Genomic DNA, 23,746 nt, shown 5'->3' with positions numbered 1-23,746 from the left:
TACTGAATTTTGCAAGTTATTGTTGACTAAAAATGAAACACAAGCATAACTGTATTTGCAGATCAGTATCTCTTGGATCCAATTGACTTCATCCAGTAATAAAATAATATAGTGCAGATAGCATGCCAGCCCTTGCATTTTGCTAATGGACCACATTTAAAAGTAATGAATCTTTCCTCATCTACTAAGAAAAAGCTTAAATGGACAGAAAAAGGCTGTCAGCAAAAGCAGGGGGAGAGGCCTCGCTCCTTTTTATATTCTTCCTCCAAAGTTCAGGCTTGAAAACTGCACAAAATATAGGGCTTTTTTCTATGTTCCCCTGAAGGTAGTTGCCTTGTAAAGAGGAATGATGAAACAGCTCAGAGCTATCATGGAAGGCAGGCACACGTGAACACTGTGACAGTGGCCAACAATCTTAGTTCACAGAGGGACCTGAACATCCACTGTTTTGAGTGCAAAATTACAGCACCGGCCTAACAGGGGATATTTAACAGCACCATAATATACCAGAGATAGTAAGAAGAAAAGCAGTGAGCCATATGAACAACTAATTAACCAATTATTCTGCCCCCACCCCAACATGGACTCTCTTTCTCAGTGGAAGCGACACTAGCCAGATACGTATCAGCAAAGATACTCCAGTCTCATTTTTGCTTTACTTACTAAATCCTTGGCATTCAGAGAGACATCATCCCACCAGGGGGACACAAAGTCATATTCACAGTTCAGGATTCTCTTAAACATGTACTGATCTCCCCTTTCATCATAAAATGGTTCAAAGCCACAAAGTCTGCAAGAATAAAAAAGAAAGACATTTATCAAAGATTAATTAGTTTTCAGTTGTTAGAAACAGTACCTGGCATTATTTTTCCCTACTTTGTGTCTTGTTCACCGCTTTGGGAAACCAGGCCTGGATGTACTTATGCACTCCTAATTCTACAGAGCAGAGCAAAAGTAGTCGTAAGTATTCATAAGCACTGGGAAAGGCTGATCAAATTATAATCTTTCCTAACTATTAATGCAGGGACTTACCACAAGAGTAGCCATGCAACAGCTGATACCTGTTTACCTTCTACATGCCAAGAAATATTTTCTAGAAGCACTTCGCTCTGCTGGTCTCAGGCTGAAGTCCCTTGGACTGTTTAGTTATTCCTCAGTCTAAAACCTTTGCTCATGCCTGCTCTCTTCCTGTGAGTCTCCTCCAGCTGTGTATCTTTTTGAAGTGAGCGTAAACACCATTCAGTGTGGGCACACCACTGACTTGCAAGTCAATGTAACCATGTCTTCTATTTTAATCCCCAATTCTTTGCTAGCAATTCCTGACCTTGGATCTGCTTTTTTGGATTATTTACAAGCACAGCATTAACATCTTCATTGGGGAATTATCAGACTCCCTGTACCTCTTTCCTAGGAGATAGGCATCAGCTGAGGAACCCCATTTTACCTGTGAAGTTAGAAGTTTTTGTATTTCCAATTAGGACTGTTATGTTCATCACTGTATGCACTTTTATCATATCATCCACAAAGCGTAAAATCCTTCAGCAGGTTTTAATGAGCAGCCAGCCCTCACCTTTACTTAGGTAACCTACATATTATCAAGAAATTTTGTAATCTCACTAATGACTGCATTTATGAATATATGGAATAACACAGATCCCAGCACCACACTGCTGGCCCTGGAGAAAGCAAACTCATAGAAGTGGTTTCCATTTAGATCATGTCCTTTTTTGTCGCTTCGTTGCACTTCAATCATGCTTGCACACATAATCAGATGTTTTAAAGTGAATTTCCTATTCAACCAGTAAGTGTTCTGAGCTAACCAGAAAGTCTATCTGCTACTCTGCCTCCAGAAAATGCAACAAGTGATGAGACGATGACAGGAAAACAACAGCAGACCATGAAGAACAAGACAGCAACAAATCTAGAAAATGTAACCTTACATTTTAACTTGTTTTTCTGTTTTGAAACCCAATCAGTGTGCTTACTGTCCTGAAAAAGGGGACAGATGTTTAAGGAAGAAATATAGTTTGGGGAGCAGTGTTCAGTCGCAGGTGGAACAGCTGCATCACTTTGCACTGCTGAAGAGGAAGAAACCTCCACTGTAAGCACATTCGGGGCACGTTATTAGTTTCCAAGTCTGGCAGAGATGGATTAAAACACAAGGATCCAGCCTCCAAACACTATGTGCTTCAGTAGGTGGGAGCCAGTCACAGCCCCTTTGCTGCTCCCCTCCCACATGTCTGCCTCTCCCACCACCATTTCTGAGCTTGCTTCAGGTTAGCCCCGATCCCCACAGAGTACCTTTGCTGAGCAGGGTTGTTGGGCCACTAAATGGTTCAGCCAAAACTGGCTTCTGGATACCAGGGCACTGATGACATACAGTGAGACCACGCTTAGGGCTTGCTGTGACGGTGTTGGAAGTGATTCTCTATTTACTCTTGAAAACATTTTCATTGTAACTCACTACAATCACCTAATGTTGTCTTATAAAGAATTTCTATGGGTATGCTTCTACCTAAAGGAAAAAAAAAATTTCCATTTCAGCAGACAGATTTTTTGCTACATGCCAAATTAGATGAATAAAACCAGAGGTGTGATTAGATAAACCAGGGTAAGACCCAGCATGGCTGCTCTTGATTTCATTTTATTATGAAATTTCATTTCATTATGCTGATTCATTTTAGAATCATAGAATCATAGAATGGCTAGAGTTGGAAAGGACCTTAAAGATCATCTAGTTCCAACCCCCCTGCCATGGGCAGGGACACCTCTCACTAGAGCAGGTTGCTCAAAGCCGCATCCAGCCTGGCCTTGAACACTTCCAGGGATGGGGCATCCACAACTTCCCTGGGCAACCTGTTCCAGTGCCTCACCACCCTCACTGTAAAGAATTTCTTCCTTATATCTAATCTAAATCTCCTGTCTTCCAATTTAAAACCATTGCCCCTTGTCCTGTCACCACTCTTCCTGACAAAGAGTCCCTCTTCAGCTCTTCTGTAGGCTCCCTTCAGGTATTGATAGGCTGTTATAAGGTCTCCCCGGAGCCTTCTCTTCTCCAGGCTGAACAACCCCAGCTCTCTCAGTCTGTCTTCATAAGAGAGGTGCTCCATCCCTCTGATCATCCTCGTGGCCCTCCGCTGGACCCGTTCCAACAGGTCCATGTCCCTTCTGTGTTGAGGACTCCAAAGCTGGACACAGTACTCCAGGAGGGGTCTCACGAGCGCAGAGTAGAGGGGCAGAATCACCTCGCGAGACCTGCTGGCCACACTTCTCCTGATGCAGCCCAGGACACGGTTGGCTCTCTGGGCTGCCAGTGCACACTGCCTGCTCATGTTGAGCTTCTCATCCATAAGCACTCCCAAGTCCTTCTCCTCGGGGCTGCTCTCCAGCCATTCTCCACCCAACTTGTATTTGTGCCTGGGGTTGCCACATCCCAGGTGCAGGACCCTGCACTTGGCTTGGTTGAACTTCATGCAATTTGCACGAGCCCACCTCTCCAGCCTGTCTAGGTCCCTCTGGATGGCATCCCTTCCCTCCAGCGTGTCAACTGCGCCACCGAGCTTGGTGTCATCAGCAAACTTGCTGAGGGTGCACTCTATCCCACTGTCCATGTCACCGACAAAGATGTTAAATAGTACTGGTCCCAGTACCGACCCCTGCGGAACACCACTCGTTACTGGCCGCCACCTGGACATTGAGCCATTGATTGTAACCCTTTGGATGCGGCCATCCAGCCAGTTCCTTATCCACCGAGTGGTCCATCCATCGAATCCATGAGTTTCCAATTTTGAGACCAGGATGTCGTGCGGGACAGTGTCAAATGCTTTGCATAAGTCCAGGTAAATGACGTCAGTCGCTCTGCCCTTGTCTACCAGGTCTGTGGCAGTATTGTAAAAGGCCACCAAATTTGTCAGGCACGATTTGCCCTTGGTGAAGCCATGTTGGCTGTTTCCAATCACTTCTTTATTCTCCATGTGCCTTAGCAAGGATTTCAGGAGGATCTGCTCCATGATCTTGCCAGGCACAGAGGTGAGACTGACCGGCCTGTAGTTTCCCGGGTCCTCTTTGTTTCCTTTTTTGAATATTGGAGTTATGTTCCCTTTTTTCCAGTCAGTGGGAACTTCACCAGACTGCCACGATTTCTCAAATATGATGGAGAGGGGCTTAGCAACTTCGTCCGCCAGTTCTCTCAGGACCCGTGGATGGATTTCATCAGGTCCCATGGACTTATGCACCTTCAGGTTCTTTAAGAGGTCTCGAACCTCGTCTTCTTGTACTGTGGGTGGTTCTTCATTCCCAGAGCCCCTGTTCTTGCCCTCCGTGACTTGGGCAGTGTGGTTAGGTCCCTTGCCAGTGAAGACTGAGGCAAAGAAGTCATTCAGTAGCTCAGCCTTATCCATATCCTGGGTGACCAGGTCTCCCGTTTCCTTCCGGAGGGGACCCACAGCTTCCCTCGTCTTATTTTTATCCCTGATATATCTATAGAAGTTCTTCTTGTTATTTTTCACATCCCTGGCTAGATTTAGTTCTGCCTGGGCTTTCGCTTGCCTGATCAGGTTTCTGGTGACTCGGACAGCTTCTCTGTATTCTTCCCAGTCTACCTTTCCCTGCTTCCACCCTCTATAGGCCTCCTTTTTGGTCCTGAGTTTGTCCAGCAGTTCCTTGTTCATCCACGCCGGCCTACTGGCTATTTTGCCCGATTTCTTCTTTTTTGGGATGCACCTCTCCTGAGCTTGGAGGAGGCAATCCTTAAATACCACCCAGCTTTTTTGGACCCCTCTCCCTTCCAGTTCTTTTTCCCACGCTACCTTACCAATCAGATCTCTCAGGAGATCAAAGTCTGCTCTTTTGAAGTCCAGGGTAGCCAGCTTGCTGCGCACCCTCCTTGCTGCCTTATGAATCTTGAATTCTATCATCTCATGGTCACTGCAGTCGAGGCTACCCTTGAATTTGACATTCCCGACCAGCCCCTCCTTGTTGGTGAGGACAAGGTCCAGCACTGCTCCTTTCGTCGTTGGTTCCTCTATTATTTGTAGAAGAAAGTTGTCGTCGACACATTCCAAGAACTTCCTGGATTTCCTGTGCTCTGCTGTGTTGTCCTTCCAACAGATGTCAGGGTGGTTGAAGTCCCCCATGAGGACCAGAGCGTGCGAGCGCGATGCTGCCCCTGTCTGTTTGTAGAGGGCCACATCCTCGCTGTCACTTTGATCTGGTGGCCTGTAGCAGACTCCTACTGTAACATCACCTGCCCCCGTGCTCCCTTTAATCCTGACCCATAAGCTCTCTGTCTTGTCTTCATCCATCCCCAGGTGAAGCTCCATACATTCCAGCTGGTCCTTGACATAGAGGGCAACACCCCCTCCCCTTCTGCCCAGCCTGTCCTTCCTGAAGAGCTTGTAACCCTCCATTCGAACACTCCAGTCGTAAGAGCCATCCCACCACGTCTCGGTGATGCCAATAATGTTGTAGCCCTGGAGGCGTGCGCACATCTCTAACTCCTCTTGTTTGTTCCCCATGCTGCGTGCATTTGTGTAAAGGCACTTCAGCTGGGTGCCTAAAGGGGCCGACTTATTAGCTGAGATGGCAGGTTGAAGGCTCTCTTTGAGTTTTTTTCTGCTCAACCTATGCTTAACCCCCTCCCCCTTCGATCCTAGTTTAAAGCCCTTTCAACAAGCCCCGCCAACTCACTTGCCAGTATCTTTCTCCCCTTCTGAGACAGGTGTACTCCATCTGTTGCTATCCGACTCGGTGCCATATAAAGTTCCCTGAGTTCAGAATACCCAAAATTTCGGTGATGGCACCAGTTTCTGAGCCACTTGTTTATCGCAGATGCCTTTTTATTTCTTTCAGGATTTCCTCCTGCAACTAAGGGTATTGCTGAAAAAATTACCTGTGCCCCTGATCCCTCAACCAGTTTTCCCAGTGTCTTTTAGATTATTTACCTACCAAATAAAGAAAAAATCAGTGAAAACAGCTTCAAAACCAGTTAGAAACGAGCAGGCAGTCTTTTGTGCCCTTTTAAGTAAACACCTATAATTAAATCCATGCAATTTTGACTACTGGCAAAGCCTCTATATATGTTGACCACTATCTGCATCTCAAATGTGCAGTAGCATTTCTAACCTGCTGCAGGAATACAAAAGAACTGGTCCTCTTTGCTGTTAACACTGGAATTATGACAGTTATCATCAATAGGTCTTAATATAATTTGCCTCAGGAATAATTGTTCTGTTAAAATATGTGTTAAAGTTTTTCTTAATCATGTGGTAAGTCTGCTTCATATTGGTGAGAACACACAGCTTTATGCACGCCTTCTGTAGCATGACAGTTAACTCTTACATCCACTTCATTTTGGAGGCACAGCAGCAACGCATATTTTTGACTGTACATATGTGCATTTCCTCTACTAAACTATGAGACTGAGACATGCAACACTCTCCTTTAGCTTCGGGATTAATGAATTAGTTACTGTACAGGTACCTTTCTGGTCTCAGCTCCTAATCCATCAGAAATATTGTTCTACAAAGCCTTAGACTCAATAGGAGAGTTTTAAATGTGGAATATTATTAAAGCTAAATGGAAGACATGGCCAAGTGGATTTGACCAGCACTTTTTGCCTGGCTTGTTCCTGTGGGTCAAATTGCATTTCAAGATGAGAGGAACAATAGAGGAAGAAGCAGAGGGCTATCTGTACTGGTCGTGTCTCACCCAGATCAGAAGCTCTCATGCCTGTGTTTACACCAGTGCAGAGGCTTAATGTGACTTGGGAGCATCTCCTGAACGGCTGGAAGGTTCTGAAAGGCTGCATACAGCAAATGCCACTCCATACAGACAAAGAGGAATTTGCTGTACATTCTCACTTGGAAGTTGCCTACACTTGAAAGCAAGTTCTGCTTAAGGAAGGCTGTCAGTTTACTAAGTACAAGATCTATCCCTTGGTTGTTGAGTAACCAGGCAAGGCCATGGCACCTCTCCAATTTCAGGGACAACCCTGCAGGTGAATTTCACATCTCTCTGCCATGCACAGACAGGTAGAACCGACAAGAAGTGATCACCTGGCAGGCAACATCTGACCTGTGATCTTCTACAGACTTGAACTAGGCCTTGAGACGAAGATTCAGATTTGAAAAGGAGCAGGTAACAAAATGACAAATAGGAATACTGTAGCCTATTATTTACAGGCACCTGAAAGGAGAGCTGTGACTCATTTGAAGCTTATGTACAGAATAAAAGACTTTTTCTGATATTTCCATCAGTGTGCACTTTTAGTATAAACTCTAGAAAATACAATTTTTTTTTTTTCTAAAGACCTAAAGAAAGTAATTGTATTATTACACACTGTACTTGCTGGGCACAGTTAATGAGTCCTAGAAGGGGAAAGAAAATGGCACAGATGTATAAAATCCTCCATATCTTTAATGCGCATGTATAAAATCCCATTTTCTTCCCATAAAAAGTATCCTGCAAGTATTGTATACAACCACACAAGCCAGCTTAGCATTGGTGCTGCCAAGGGAATAAATGAGGTTATTTATTCGCCCATAAAGAGGAGTGTCAATACATCAGATACAATTTTTATTTCTCTCTAATCTTCTTTTGAAAGATTCCATTGACACAATAAAATAATTACAATGCTTACCAGTTGAATTAGGAATATCCAAATTAAGATGCAGACACAAGTGCCCACCCTTAGACACAACTGTTTGAAAATTTTGGTCTATAGTTGCAACTTCAACTGTTTAAAATATGTACAGCCAGCATCACTCTGACACCCCCTTGTTAATGGTGTGTCTGGTTATTTTGTAGGAAATGGAAGACTTCAACATGAACCATTTAACCCATTGGACTAATTTACAAACAGACTCCAGGTCTGTTCCCTGCCTCCTGGCTTGAGGCGCTGTGAAGACACCAACACGTTCATATTAATAGCATGTTCAGGAAGAAGTGTTGTATTTATGACGTACATAACCTGACTGTTTTGCCGTGCTCCTCTAGGATCTGATAAGATTAGGAATATCATAATTAAAGTTTGGAATCTCATGTTTTCCAACAGCACAGCTCATAATGTCATAAAAACCTGCAGGTGCTCACAAACAAACCACTCCATGGCACTGTCTGCACTTACAGGATGTAGGTGATAATGCCCAGAGACCACATGTCCACCTCAGGGCCATAGGCACATCCCCGCAGTATCTCTGGTGCTGCAAATGATAAAACACGTCAATAAGATGAAAGTTGAATGCAGAAATAACAGTCACAAAGTCAATTTAAACTCTGTGCACACTCATGTCTATTAAAAAGTTAGGGCCTGCTCCTTTAAGACTTTAATTAGGCAAATGATTCCCTTCACTAAGTATAAAGCAACAGAAGTTGTGTCCAAGCACAGCCAGAATAAAATGAAAAGCGGACTTTGGTTTCAAATTGCTTTTTAGGTTTGTGAAAAGAACCACAGGAAGCGACAGCAGCACTGAAGCTGCAATGTGACAAAGCAGGTGGTACTTTTACTTCAGTATTTTACTTATTTACTTGGTACTTTATTTGGGCTTTATTTTTGGTATTTCTTTTTAATTGCAAGGAAAGACAAGGCCATTCCAGGCAACTGCTTTTGCTGCAGTGCAGAGGAGGCGGAAAGGCCAGGCAGTCTTGGGGGACTCTGGAGTCAACCTCTGCCCAAGCAGCTGGACAGGCACACCTCGAGGAAAGCTGAGCAGACGGCTGTATCCCTCAGACAGTATCTCTTGTTGCTGTGTGTGACTAAAAATGCGCAGGCTTGCACATTCAAACTGCGATGTGCCTACCGTGCCGTAGCTCCACACGCCCTCGAGGTTTGCCTCTGACGGGGCAAACCTCCCTGGGCAAAGCTCCCAAGGTGGCCAGATGAAAATGCCACATCTCCAGAGAAGAAAATGGAAGGGCTTGACACCGTGGGAGGCAAGACCCTTCCCTCTCCTCACCTCTTGGACACAGACAGAAACTCCCACTTAATTTGGAAAAAATAATTAAAAAGACACCACTAAGCCATGTATGAGTAGCCCTTCTCAGCAGCCATTGTATCGGTATTAATACCCACCAGATGTACGGGATGGCAGCAGAGCCCCTGAGCCCACCGGCTCTGTGATGCACATGGGATGGCTGCCATGTTTCTGGGGCACGGGGGACCTGCAGCAGCTACACACATCAATGCTGCAGCAGGTACCCATCTCTTCACCTTCCCACATTACACTCTCACAGCCATGAGCAGCAGGGACAAGAAGGGCCGGGGCTTCCCGAAATGTATGACAGCTTCCTGCTCAGCCCCAAGCCTTAGTTGCCCCTCCGGACTGACCCAGGCTGCCAGCATGCTCCTGCTTTGCTCCCAGCCTCCAGTGGGAGGTCTCTGTTGGGACAGCTAGCTCTCCTGAGGAATGTGCTGCCACAAACCAAGGGAGCAAGGCATGAATTTAATCAGAGTATACGCAGCTCCCTAGCGGCCTCCAGGCAGCTGGCTCAGACTTCCTCAACTAACCTGGAGGATTTACCATGCAGGAAACACGTCCAGCATTTTTGCAAAGCATTAATATAGAAGGCAAAGGACATTGGTCACTAAGTTTGCTACATGCCACTCGTACAGCTAGCAGCTGGGCAAACACTTGCCAGTCTAAGCACAGACTTCCCCTGCCTCTTTATTCTTCGGCTAGGTACACTGACGAACAGAGAGGGGCTGTTTCTGAGAAGGGCCACTAGATCTCCACTGATTTTAACACAGGCCAGCCTGTAGCTAACAGGACAGCCTACAGGCAAAGCAGCCAATGGCCTCCGAGAAAGAGATGGAGAGAGACCAAGAAAAGAGATGTTAATCACTGTTCTTCCTGCCACGTTTGTTAATGTCACGTGCGAGGTTCTGAAGTAAATAGGACAGTTTTTCTGTTTAATGGCCAATACGCTTCCTCTTCTCGAGAATACAGTGTTTCTTGGGATGTCTTCTTGCTCTTCTTGCTCAGGAAGACACTTCTGCCCTTCTTTCCCTTTTCTCCTCCTTCCACCTCAGTATTGTAAAACGGCCACAAAGGAGACCAAAGATTTGTATATACTGGTCTACCTTGCTATCCGGACTGTGATTACACAGTTATACTTCTTGTAAATAAGATTTATTAATATTTCCAGAAGTTTGGTTTTGGTGAATGGATTCGGCTGATGCGTTGCTGTTAGTTTAGATGTTGGCTGTAACAGACTGACCTTGAATCACTGCTCTGCCCTGGCTTATTTTTATGTGCTACTGTCAGAAATCACTTATGCCCTTCTTGTTAAGTTCACTGAAAGCACAATGTCTCAGTGTTAAGTCACGGGACTTAACACTCAGCAAATTAAGTTCTTTGTTACCGTCTTCTTGCTTTCAGTCCTCTGCATCACCTCTGCATGTCCCAGGGTATGGTATTGGTATGTCTTGATGCCAAAGTATCCAGACTCCAGTAAGGGTTTTTGTTACTGTGTCCGTCCTGGAGAGGCTGCTGATAGCTGGGTGGGCAGGATGTGGGAGTTGGCACCCTATGACTAAATTTATTTTGGCATTTCAACAGTATTCCTCCTGGGTTTCCTCCACTTCTGGAAAGTAACGCTTGAATACTTTCCAGGCACCAGGAATTCTGCATGGTCAGTTAACCCAGGTCATAAAGCAAGGATTGCAGGTCCATGTCTATAGGACATGGACAAAGCTCCTTTCTTCTCTTCTCAGCTTAGACATTCAGCCTCAACCCTCCCCACCAAGTCATCCCTATGCTGAGGGCTCTTCTACGGGAGAAAGAGTATTTTTATAGTATACAAAGACAGGCGTAAAAAGGGCTAAATACTAACTACAGTTTTATGGCATTTGTAGTATAACTGTCACAAGAGAAGACAACCAGAACATTAATAGCTAATACATGAAATACGGTTTTACGACACTAAGCAGACTGGAATTCAGTGCTACTCTAATGCATACTTGGCACATGTTTGTGAGCTTGGCAGAGAATGTCATACCAGCTAATGAACATGTCACCTGAATTGCATTATCAGCTGTGCTATGAGGTAACAGAGTAATCTTATGGTCTTCTCCAATGTCCTCTTTCCTTTGCTTCTACAGTTATAAAAGCAATTGCCAAGTCTTTAGTTTCCACATGGCTTGGCTCAGCTCTGTCCGCTTCAGCTATCTGAAGTGTGTACCACCCAGCACACTGCTAGCAACTTGCAGCCTCTTGTAGGAGCCCATTCAGCATCTACAGTTCAGCAAGAATGGCAGAAATAGATTTCTCCACAAGATCACACTGACTGCTGGAGGTGAGCACCCACCATGGGAAGCCCAGCAGACTTAACCTGGTGTTAACGAGATCACCAGCTTCCCTGGCCATTAGCTGGTTTACTGACATGGAAGTAAGTGCCTTGCAACGAAGGGCGAGCAAGACTGTAGAGGCAGCTGCAATCCTCTCTTGCTGGAGGGGCTCCTTCATTTGCTTCTTTGTTCGAGGTCTTACCTTGGAAGCTGTGTTCAGTTTTGGGCCCCTCAATACAAGAAAGACATTGAGATTCTGGAACGAGTCCAGAGAAGGGCAATGAAGCTGGTGAGGGGTCTAGAGGACAAGTCTTAATGAGGAATAGCTGAGGGAGCTGGGGTTGTTTAGCCTGGAAAAAGGAAGCTGAGGGGAGAAGACCTTCTCGCTCTCTACACTACCTGAAAAGAGGTTGAAGTGAGGTGGGTGTCCATCTCTTCTCCCAAGCAACAAGTGATAGGACAAGAGGAAATGGCCTCAAGTTATGCCAGGGGAGGTTTAGATTGGATATGAGGAACCCTTTTCTTCACCAAAAGGGTTATCAAACATTGGAAAAGGCTGCCCAGGGAAGTGGTGGAATCACCATCCCTGGAGATAATTTAAAAGACATATAGACGTGGTGCTTAGGGACACGGTTTAGTGGTGGTTTTGTCAGTGTTACGTTGATGGTTGGACTCGATCTTAACGGTTCCTTCCAACATAGACGATTCTATGATTCTATGACCTCCAACCTGGGGATGCTGCTGCTGAGGAAAAGTCTGCTGTCTGCGGGGATGGCCAGGCTGGGCATGACCCCTCCTGCAGCAGGATGGGCTCCTGTCACAGCCCCATGGGTAAAGCCAAATGCTCCGGCCCCATGAGGGGATGGTCACTGAGGCTCCCCAGCATTTTTTCAATCATTTTTTTTCAAGATCAGTTGTATGCTTGCTTTCTCCCTACTGTGGCAGGTTATGTGCTTGAACTCTGTTTTTAGATTTTGGACTTTTTGGGGGGTTGGTTTTAGTTATATCCTCTTTGGGTTATTGATACCTGACATATAGCACAGCTATGGCATTCTTTGCCAGATGTTATGCATATGGCAATTGTAGTGTTTACTCTCTGTTCCATTTATTTTCTACCCAAAGCAATGGAGAAAAAACACACATTCTGAATTATTCATGGACTGTTACTAGTACTATGTTTTTTTCACTTGCTTATCAAAAGCTCAGTCCCCTATATGACAGTGAGGGAACATATTTTTACCTAAATGCGATTCAATGGAAATTTCTTTTAATTTGAAGTATGAGTGGTGGTTTTCTTGCATTCAGATTAGAATACATTATTAAAAGCTACAAGATTGAGAAGCATGAACTAGCTGTGATTTTGGAAAAAACAGAAACATCTAAGACCAGGACAACTGAGATGGAACACAGTTTCTAAACTTTGTGCACATCTTTCACAGTTAAACAAGTAGAAAGTGTCTTTACAAGACACCAAATGAAAAATATAAACCCAGCATTAAGTCTATAATTTCCTGATTTCTAAATTACTAAAGGAATTAAAATTACCATCCCTGTGTAGTACAGTGCTAACCTCAGGAGTTAGATGTTTGCTTGAAGTATTGTGAATGCACAGGCAAATTAGTCAAATTAGCAGTGGTTCATCCTGACTCAGTCTCTTGGTAAAACTGAAGCAAATCTATGATTTCATTCTTATTTTGTTTAGGAGAAAAGATGATTAGTTCAAAGTGCCAAAGCCCTTTCACTGCTGAAAGAGATGACTAGATCTACACCAGTTGCCCCAGTTGACGAGATCTGCCACAAAGTGCTCCTTGATATTGCACTCATAATTTTGTTATACTGGTCCCACTCCAGAGTGGACCAGAAGGGTCTGAGTGAAGCCTGCATTTAAAACCATGTATTTGCTGAATTTTTGGGGGCTTAGGGGATTAATTTAAAGAATAATTTGATTTCATCTATGTTAAAAAAATATTACTTTAAGATAACTCACTGTAAGCAATATTCAAATATTCATAATCGTTATGAACTGTATAAATTTTTAGTGTTTTCCATTACACCTTTCATAGTCCAAATTTCTGTTGATGCCTGTCCAATATTATTTTAATAATTTCAGCATTTTTACAATGGTCAAACTCATTTCCATGCAAGTAACAAACTTGTACCATAACATATGTTTTGATTAATAAGCTTCAGTGCTAGGGAATATGAGTTTAGAACAACTTAACCCAGTGACAGTTCTGACTTTTTGGGTTTTATTTCTGCTTTTTAGGGGCTTTTTGAATTTTGATTTTAGGAAGAAGCATTTCACCTTGGAAAGAGAAAATGTAACATCCTCACATTAAGTGCAGTACTGTAAATAATAAAGCAACGTACCACAGTACCCTGGAGTTCCACAAACTGTCTTCATGGTCACCTGATCTTCCACAATCTTGGAAAGTCCAAAGTCAGCTGTTAAGATTATTTAGGAATATTAATGTTCTTACTTTCTTGTAAAATCACTTTTTTAAACATTGTATATGTAATTAAATGAACTTTTATACATTAAATGAACTGTCATTTCCAGAGATGAGGGTCAATTTGAAGAATCTACCCAGACTGCAATCCAGAAGCAAAATTTATCTCTACAGATGGCTATTTCTGGCTCTTCCTTGACAGAAATGGCACCTGTGTTTTATCTTGAAGACTGCATGATGCCAATACAATGGGATGCCCAAGGGAATACAAGCAGTGATCCAGAAATGCATTTTGGTATATATTCAGCTTCCACTCTGTCAGTAACTCAATAAAATTAGTGGAACAATTTTGGGGTAAAAAATTGTGCATCTGCAATTTCTTGGACAAGGGTCAGAGAATACAGTTCCTGTGATCCCAGCAGTATTTTGATACCGGGTTTCTAGGGGCATGGAGGTTGTGTGAGAAGAAGTACTGATCATCTGTATTGCAGTGTTTCCACCTTGAATTACTACTCAGACAGCAAGAGCCTTCATGACGTTACATGTCACACTTGTATGACATTTTTTAAAAAACATAAAAACTGAAGTCTTCACAACTCTTAGTTTTCGCCGAGAATAAACTGAGCTTTTTCAAATTGCAATTTAGGTGATGACAATCTAGCCTTAAAAAAGCAAAATAAAAGTATTTTTGGTTTGTTACAGTGAATATAAAAGGAAATGTTTTGACTCAAGAGCAGGATAAAAATAGTTCATATTTTATTCTAGAATTGCATAAGTTAGGTTCAGTTGTCCCTGAATGGTTGTCATTCATGTATTATTATTTATCTAAACAGAAATATACTTTACTTTTATAAACACTGCCACTCACTGTAAATTAGATCTCAATTTAAACAAGGCAATAATCTTAACCAGAAGAGGAAGAATCACAGCATTTAGGAAAATGCTTCAGAAGCCCCTACACCACTCTGACCATCAAACCAAAGCAACTGGGTCCTGCATTAAACTATCACATTACAGTTGTTTAGAGCCCTTATGGGAAAGATAAGAACTAGGATAAAACGTAAAGTAAGAGACCATCATTCTGTTATGCAAGACCTTCCTTCAAATTTGAATTAAATTGCTTGAGGTAGTCTGTGGAAATCTGGCTTCTGAAACCCATGACGAACATTGGCCTGATGAACATGGCAACATTCACTCCTTGCATGCTCCTATGCTCTCATGCTCCCTAATAAGGGACCACAAGGTGGTATTTCCAAACTGGTTGCCTAAATCTCAGGAGCGTTGCACAGAACTCCTCTTTGCTCAAGCAAAAACTGGGAATACCCAGCATTTTTGGAGGTCATGCCCTTTGCAAGTGGCTGCTATTCCCAACAGAACTGGCATAATACATCCCCATTCAGGAGAGCCTGGTCTCACCTTGTCCCTCCTCATCTCTTCACGGTGCTGACTGAGCTTCAGATAGCTCCACTATGCTCTTTGCAAAGATCATTCTTCTTATCCCTCAAATCTGCCTTCCAAACAGAAGTCAGCCTTGCTCACTTTGCTTTCAACTGCTTATCTGCACATTTGTACTTTCATGCTGATTAATCTTTCCTCTTAAAATACTACTTTAACAAAAAAAAGGGGCACAGAAGCAGTGCATACAGCTGTGTATGATCCTTCATGTTCCTCCTGAGCACTTTATTCTCTGCCACATTCTGCACAATTTTCATTATAAATTCTCTAAGCAAGCATCTAGTTTTGTATTGGTTTTAAAAACACCATGCACAGCTGTGCTGCTGAAGAAGTAACATGCTATTCATTTGAGTATGAGCACTAGCTTCAAATAAAGTGGTGGTGAGACATATATATTGTAAACATCAGCTCGCACGTATTACTGGTGAAAAGGAGCTAGGGAAGCATACGTTTAATGGTGCTCACCGATTTTTAGCGGTGCATCTGGTGCTGGCGTTGCATAGAGTAGATTTTCTGGCTTCAAGTCACGATGCACAATCCCATTTGCATGCAGGTACTAGAAAAAAAGAAAGTCAGAACATTTCAGATGTTATGGTCAAGCATCAGTTAACATCCTCCTAATAATCTATAGCAGCAGAATAATAATCTGCTATGAGTGTGACACGCATGCACTCAACTAATTTTCAGCAGCTTTTTTTTCTGCAAAACCGCTCAGCACAGGATCCTTGGATGGATACTGTAATCTGAATAGGAAATTACAATTTGGGAAGACAAAGATAGCATCACATCCATTTGAGAAGAAAAACATCTCAGAAAGTATTATTGACTTATTAAATACAGTGGTAGCTTCTAGGAAGTAATCTAATAGATGTTGAGATATCAAAGTCTAGCTCAGAGGAAGGTAGTTTCTGCACATTATAAAATTCTTAGAGATAAGAAAATGGTCATAAAACTATTAAACTATTAAGTAGACACCTTTGAGTAGTAAGATGTACTAAGTGTCCTGGGCCAACCATAAAATCCTTGAGGTTCCTGGAGCAGAATTCTCAAGGGTTTTAAAACCACCCAATTGCAGAGTCTCGAAAATCCATCTGTCTTGCTGAAGCACATGCAGTATATGTGAATTCACTGACCACTGAATTCCTTTGAAGATGCTATCCCTGCCTTGCACTAATGGAAAGAAGAATTTCTGGAATAAATGGCTGCCTCTTACACCGCTTCAGACAGACATGGAAAAAAATATACAGAATCATAGAATGATAGAATAGTTTAGGTTGGAAGGGATCTTTAACAGTCATCTAGTCCAAACCCCCTGGAATGAGCAGGGTCATCTTCAACTAGATCAGGCTGCTCAGAGCCCCGTCCAACCTGACCTTTAATGTTTCCAGCAATGGGGCACCTACCACCTCTCTCTTGGCAACTCATTCTAGTGTTTCACCACCCTCATTGTGAAAAATGTATTTCTTATATCTAAATCTATCGTCTTTCAATTTAAAACCATCAACCCTTGTCCTATGGCAACTGCCCCTACTCAAAAGTCTGTCCCCATCTTTCTTAGAATCTTTCTTAAGTCCTGAAAGACCACAAAAAGGTCTCTTCTCCAGGCTGAACAGCCCCAAGTCTCTCAGCCTGTCCTCACAGCAGAGTTTCTCCATCCCTCTGATCACCCTCATGGCCCTCCTCAGCACCTGCTCAAACAGGTCCATGTCTTTCTTGTGCTGAGGGCTCCAGAGCATACAATATACTGATAGACAAAGAAGGATAAACTAGTGAAAAAAATTCTGTATTTATTGTTGATAAAATATTCAGCAGAAACCTCTTAAATCTTGGAAGAGAGACGCTTAAGGGCAGGATCACATTATCTTATTTGCAAGTCTCCCGGTCTACATTTTAGTAGCATTTCTGTCAGCTGTGGTTTCACTATTAAAAAAACCACTGTGCACTGTTATGCAGCAAATGACAAATGGCTGTAGAAAGCACAGCTACAGTGTGCACCTGAGTTAGCATCTGAGAAGAATTCTTGACTGTGTATCTCCTTGGAAGTTTAGTCTGTGTAAGTTGCCAGTGATTAAGTAGCATTAAGTAAGAATTCACTGCTCTTTCCTTGGGAGTTGTTTTAGTGACTCTGAGTGCTTTTTAAGTGTGTGCTTCTTACAGTGCAATAAATGTTTTGTTGCCTTTCTCTAAAATCCTAAAGTCGCAGCATTTGTCATGACGTGGCTTGTGGAGATCAGCCAAAGACTCTCATCTACTTTACTTCACAGTGAAATCTAAGTGCTCGTGCCAGCTGTGTTTTCTACAATGCGAAAGCCAATCAGTTATCCAAGGCAGAAGGCGGCAACAATACATGGAAACTGATGGATTGTACACCGTTACATTATTTAATGCGGTCACATCTGCCTGGCTGCACACAATCATGTCCACCCTGGATAAAAATATATCTTTATCTGCCAGTGGAGACATAACTGTAGCAAAGATGCTTCCACGGCGTAGCACTGGTGAGTTTGACGTGCAGAGGTAATAGCGGCACACAGGGAGCGCACCAAAAGCAGTAAGTTGGAGCGGACAGAAGGAGATGTCTGAGCCGATCTGTGTTCATGTCCTGCAAATCAGTTTAGCTGACTCTGTAGCAGTGAGAAGGATCAGACATTTCACCATTTTTCAGTGGAAAGCAGACACTTCCAATTCATTCTTACGAAAAATATTTGACCAAATTTGTGAAGAGAAATGTTCCAGCCAAGTCTGCAGTCTTTTAGCAGGTCCTTTTAAACACATGCCCATTATCTTAAAAACACTTTATGGTGTAAGGCTGAAAACATTGAAATATTCTTCTCTTCCCAGAATCACATTTTTGTGGGAGGGAGATTTGGGAAAAACCTGGGGAGAAGTTGTTCAACTTTTCCTCCCTTTTAAGTCATAAAGTGAGAGTGGCTCATAGGGTTCCTTCTCAGACATAGCAAGAACCCTAACCAATGACATCTGTTAACCACACTTGTGCCTCAAGACTGGGTGCATTTTTAACAGATTTGTATTGAACTTGCAGTGTGAACTCCTTTTTTGTTAGGAACTCACAATATCACACATAGGAAAATTTCCCTCCTCTACCCAGCCCACCATTTCCAGAAACTCACAGGATGGGGGGCCCAACATATGTGCTTTGCCTCAATAACCTACCCCATGTCTTTCAAAGACTGCCACTGCAATAGTCTGAGCTCTCTCTCATGTCCCCTCCTCACAACACCCACAGCTACTAGTATCCTCTCCACCACACCTCCCCTATCTCCCCAGCATCTCCTAGCCTACCCGTGGTACCTCCTCTGACCTCTCCCTGTGGTTCACACAGATCCTGTCATGGTTGCTACAACCCCTAATCTCAGTCCCTCCTGCTCTGTCCTCTCTCTCCCACTGTTTCTCTTGCTTGACTTCATATTTGGGCATGAGATGATACCTGTGGTGCTTGGACCAGCCATGCATTCAGCTGGGGCCGCCCTGAGCTGCCAAGTCATGGGTTTAACAGACCTACTGGGTTTAACAGACCTACTGGTGGCATCTCATATCTTCAAGACCTAGCCACCTGTCAAATTTTGTTTAGGTTGGCCAATAGGGTCAAGAGTCTTGTTGTGAAGTAACAGACAAAAGGGCAAAATGGACAAAAAACCTCTGTGTTTTCACTGTTGTGGAATTCCCATTCTTCAACCACACACTGAAGTACCAGCTAGCCTTGTGGATCCCCAGTCCTCTAAGAGGAGAGAACGCTGGCTGGACTTCTATAAAAGGTATCAGCCTCCAAATAGGTTGCTGAAGGTCTCCAGCACATACAGTGACCTCCTGTCCTCCAGCATGAGCCACCTGTCATTCACTGAGCATGTTTCCTGCTCCACAACCCTCTATGAATGGGATCTTCCAAGACTGTCCATTTTCAGCATTGCTCTCTTACTTGGTAAATACCCTGGGACTTGTTTGCAAATTTTCATCAGTCTCCATGTAGCACAATTGCTCCTGGTACTGACGACTACTTGGTAATTACATTGTCTTGTATAGACATGAACAGTATTCTGAGTTAAACTACCTTGACTTAGAAATGGATTTAGCTAAATTAGCGTAATCCACTTTGTATAACACTTATTCCAATTTATATAAGGTCTATTTTGACTAAAATTTTCACTTTATTTCTCACATATTGATTTTAGTAAGTGTCGTGTTCCTTTGCAGGCAGTGCCTCTGCAGCATAAGTTCAAAGACTCTCCAAGTTTGGAATATAGCTTTGGGCATTGCGTACTCTCATTGTAAAACAGATACCCTGTGCTCTACTATTTATATGCTATGTCTCTTAATGACTAACTGATGTGAGTAAATGCGACGATCAAGGCCCAGGTAATAAGCCAGAGCAAGCGTACTGGCTCACTTTATGATCTAGACATTGCTGAATTACATCACTTTCCCCTCCTATAAGACATGGATGAGACTTGAAAAACATCTGAATTCTATGGATGGATTTTAGATGCACAGTGCCATACAACAGTTTAACATAGCATGCACAAAAAATGTGATCACAGAATCACAGAATCACAGAATCTTAGTGGTTGGAAGGGACCTTTGAGATCATCGAGTCCAACCACATAAAAAAAACCCAAAAAACCACACAAACAAACAGACACACACAACACACAAAACCAAACAAACAACAACCCCCCCCCCCAAAAAAAAAAAAAAAAAAAAAGCACCCACCAACTAAACCCCACACCCATGACCTCACACACAACACCCCACCACAAACCAACAATCCCAGGCACTAGAGCATGCCCTGAAGAGCCACGTCTACACGTTTCTTAAATACCTCCAGGGATGGTGACTCCACCACCTCCCTGGGCAGGCTGTTCCAGTGCTTGACCACTCTTTCAGTAAAGTAATTCTTCCTAATATCTAATCTAAACCTCCCTTGCCGCAGCTTCATACCATTTCCTCTGGTCCTGTCGTTATTCCCTTGGGAGAAGAGGCCAACCCCCGCCTCTCTACAGTTTCCTTTCAGGTAGTTGTAGAGGGCAATGAGGTCTCCCCTCAGCCTCCTCTTCTCCAAACTAAACATGCCCAGTTCCCTCAGCCTCTCCTCATAGGACTTGTTCTCCAGACCCCTCACCAGCTTGGTGGCTCTCGTCTGGACACGCTCCAGCACTTCAATGTCTTTCCTGTAGTGAGGGGCCCAAAACTGAACACAGTACTCGAGGTGAGGCCTCACCAGTGCCGAGTACAGAGGCACGATGACTTCCCTGCTCCTGCTGGCCACGCTATTCCTGATACAAGCCAGGATGCCGTTGGCCTTCTTGGCTGCCTGGGCACACTGCTGGCTCATGTTAAGCCGGCTGTCCACTAACACTCCCAGGTCCTTTTCTGCCAGGCAGCTTTCCAGCCACTCTTCCCCAAGCCTGTAGCGTTGCTTGGGGTTGTTGTGACCAAAATGCAGGACCCGGCACTTGGCCTTATTAAACCTCATCCCATTGGCCTTGGCCCATTGGTCCAATCTGTCCAGGTCCCTCTGTAGAGCCTGCCGACCCTCAAGCAGATCAACACTCCCACCTAGCTTGGTGTCATCCGCAAACTTACTGAGGGTGCACTCAATCCCCTTATCTAGATCATCAATGAAGATATTGAACAAGACTGGCCCCAAAACTGAGCCCTGAGGGACACCACTGATGACCGGCCGCCAACCAGATTTTGCTCCATTAATCACAACTCGCTGGGCACGGCCATCCAGCCAGTTTTTTATCCAGCGGAGGGTACACTTGTCTATGCCATGATTCTCCAGTTTCTCCAGGAGAATGCCGTGAGGAACGGTGTCGAAGGCCTTACCAAAGTCCAGGTAGACAACATCCGCAGCCTTCCCCTCATTGAGAAAGCGGGTCACATGGTCATAGAAAGAGATCAAGTTGGTCAGGCAGGACCTCCCTCTCATAAACCCATGCTGGCTGGCCCTGATCCCTTGGCTGCCCTGCACATGCCTTGAGAGCTCACTCAGGATGATCCTCTCCATGATCTTTCCCGGTACTGAGGTCAGGCTGACAGGCCTGTAGTTTCCAGGATCCTCCTTCCGGCCCTTCTTGTAGATGGGCGTCACATTTGCCACCCTCCAGTCATCTGGCACCTCTCCTGTTGACCAGGATTGTTGATAAATAATGGAGAGAGGCTTGGTGAGCTCTCTTGCCAGCTCCCTGAGAACCTTTGGGTGAATGCCATCCGGCCCCATAGACTTATGCGTGTCCAGGTACATAAGCAAATCATTAACCACTTCCTCCTGGATTACAGGGGAGTTGTTCTGTTCTCCATTCTTATCTTCCAGCCCAAGAAGCTGAACACCCTGGGGGTAGCTGGTCTGACTATTAAAGACAGAGGTAAAGAAGGCATTAAGTATCTCAGCCTTCTCCTCATCCTTGGTTGCAAGGTTTCCCCCCGCATCCAGTAAGGGATGGACATTCTCTGTCACTCTCTTTTTGTTGATGTATTTATAGAAACTTTTTTTGTTGTCCCTTATATTAATGGCCAGGTTGAGTTCTAGCTGGGCTTTTGCCTTCCTGATTTTTTCTCTGTATGACCTAACACAATCTCTGTACTCCTCCCAAGTTGCCTGTCCCCTCTTCCAAAGATGGTAAACCTTCCTTTTTTCCTTAAGTCCCATCAAGAGCTCTTTGTTCATCCAGGCCGGCCATTTTCCCCGCCCTTTAATTTTGCGCCTCATGGGGACAGCCTGCTCCTGGGCCTTTAGGATTTCCCTCTTGAAGAGCGTCCAGCCTTCCTGGGCTCCTTTGTCTCTCAGGACTACCTCCCACGGGACTCTCCCAACCAGGGTTCTGAACAGGTTAAAGTCTGCCCACCGGAAGTCCAAGATGGAGGTTTCATGACATGATACTCTTATAGTAGCTAAAATGTCCTGTTTCCACTTCCTTCTGATTTTCAGTAGACAATGCCAACCACTAAAAGAAAATAAAGGCAAGGCAGTTTGATTGCAGCTTTGCTAATTTGTGTTGGTGAAATAAGATGGATACAGAAAATTTACACATGTCAAAATTCTGTATTTCCATGGCAACATTACATGGATATATTTGGCGCTGGTTATGTCCTGTAACATCTATGTACTAAAATGTAATATTTACTTGCAGAATAACAGCACTTCATCTGGCCTGATGAGATGTAGATGCAAGAGAGGCCTCCACAGAATCTCAAAGCAAGGCCCATGGAAGAAGACCTAGAGGAAAGTTTTCTCCATGCATGGCAGTTTCATCCAAGCAGCTGGCCAGTGGCACGGGGAAGAGAAATTATGCTTTCTTGTGAATCTTCTCCTCTGATTTTTTTTTTTTGAACACCATATCAAGGCAGGTGCTATAAACAGGGACAGAATTGATTTTAAGGAACATAGAGCTATTCCATTTAGCAAAAGAGAATGAACAAGAAAAAGTGAAATGGGAACACTAGAGACCCTGAGCAGTATGTATTAAATTAGTGAATTTAAATGCAAAGGAAATACAGTAAATAATAGTGAAAAAATATACTTGTGCATCCTATGATCACGCTACTTTTTCAATTGCTGATGCCAATGAGATGTATTTAGGCCAGGTGGGTGAATCGGATGTGCTTCAGACACAGTGCGGTACTGCATTATTAGTATAGAGCACCTCAGATAATCTGGAAGAAATGTATTCTAGCAAAATTGAGTATAATAGTCTTATTACTCTTCGATAAATGTTGAGGACAGACTCAGCATGACACTGAGGTGAGAATAATATGCAGGCCCTTCTCTGAAAGACTTAGTTAAAATAAAGGCAGTCTTCATCTTGGCTTTTATTCCCATGGTACACAACAGCAACTCAAGACTGAACAATTGCTGTGACTCTAATTGTGACTGCAGCAGCATGATTTCTTTTTTCTTTTTTTTGTTTTTAGCTTCCTTCTACTTGCTGTATGAGAGTTCCCTTTGCTCTTTGTTTTATCCTTTAGTAATTCAAGCTCCTATCTAACTTGAAAGATTTTATGACAAAAGGCAAAATGAAGATTGCCTAAAACTGGCCTTTTTCCTTAATTTTATTTATGGTACCTATCACATGGAACTGTAAAAAAGTAGGGCTGAAATGAACCTGAATCATCTACTCCTCTCTTTGCTCCTTGGTAGCATCAATTATACCTACAATAGTTGTTTCTCCAATTTATGCTTAAAGACCTCTGATATTAGGGACTCCACAATTTCCCCAAGCAACTTATTACCGGGCTCTGCTACTTTGACCATTTGAAAGTACTTCCCTGTGACTTCCCAGGATCTTAACAGGGGCAGATGATTACTTTGTTTCTTATATACCATAGAGGCAGATTATTCTGTTTTTTGCATCAGCCTTTTGAGTACTTGCTATTATGCACACAATCATTCTTCTCTCTAAGACTAAAGGGCTTCAGTTTCCTCAGTCTTTTCTTACACACCATCTTTTCCAGACCTGTGATGATTCTTGTGCTCCTCCAGGCTGTATCAACTTGTATCAATATGTTGAAAATGCAGAAACGTATCCCAGTTGTGGCC

The 23,746-nt window shown here is 43.5% G+C and overlaps 1 protein-coding gene across 1 annotated transcript in view; it reads right to left on the bottom strand.

Moving 5' to 3' along the window:
- Nucleotides 1-23,746, bottom strand: part of CAMK4 (calcium/calmodulin dependent protein kinase IV) — a 169,406-nt gene that overhangs the window by 4,531 nt on the left and 141,129 nt on the right. The window contains exons 6-9 of the mRNA XM_074166544.1: nt 15,655-15,745; nt 13,655-13,729; nt 8,126-8,201; nt 664-790 (exon numbers count right to left, since the gene is read on the bottom strand). Coding sequence (XP_074022645.1) covers nt 664-790; nt 8,126-8,201; nt 13,655-13,729; nt 15,655-15,745 — 369 coding nt within the window. The remainder of the gene's footprint in view (nt 1-663; nt 791-8,125; nt 8,202-13,654; nt 13,730-15,654; nt 15,746-23,746) is intronic.

This window comes from Numenius arquata, chromosome Z (genome assembly GCF_964106895.1).
Source record: "Numenius arquata chromosome Z, bNumArq3.hap1.1, whole genome shotgun sequence".
Classification (NCBI taxonomy): Eukaryota; Metazoa; Chordata; class Aves; order Charadriiformes; family Scolopacidae; genus Numenius; species Numenius arquata.
The sequence above is the reverse complement of the archived record's forward strand: the minus strand, read 5'-3'. Positions and strand labels throughout refer to the sequence as shown.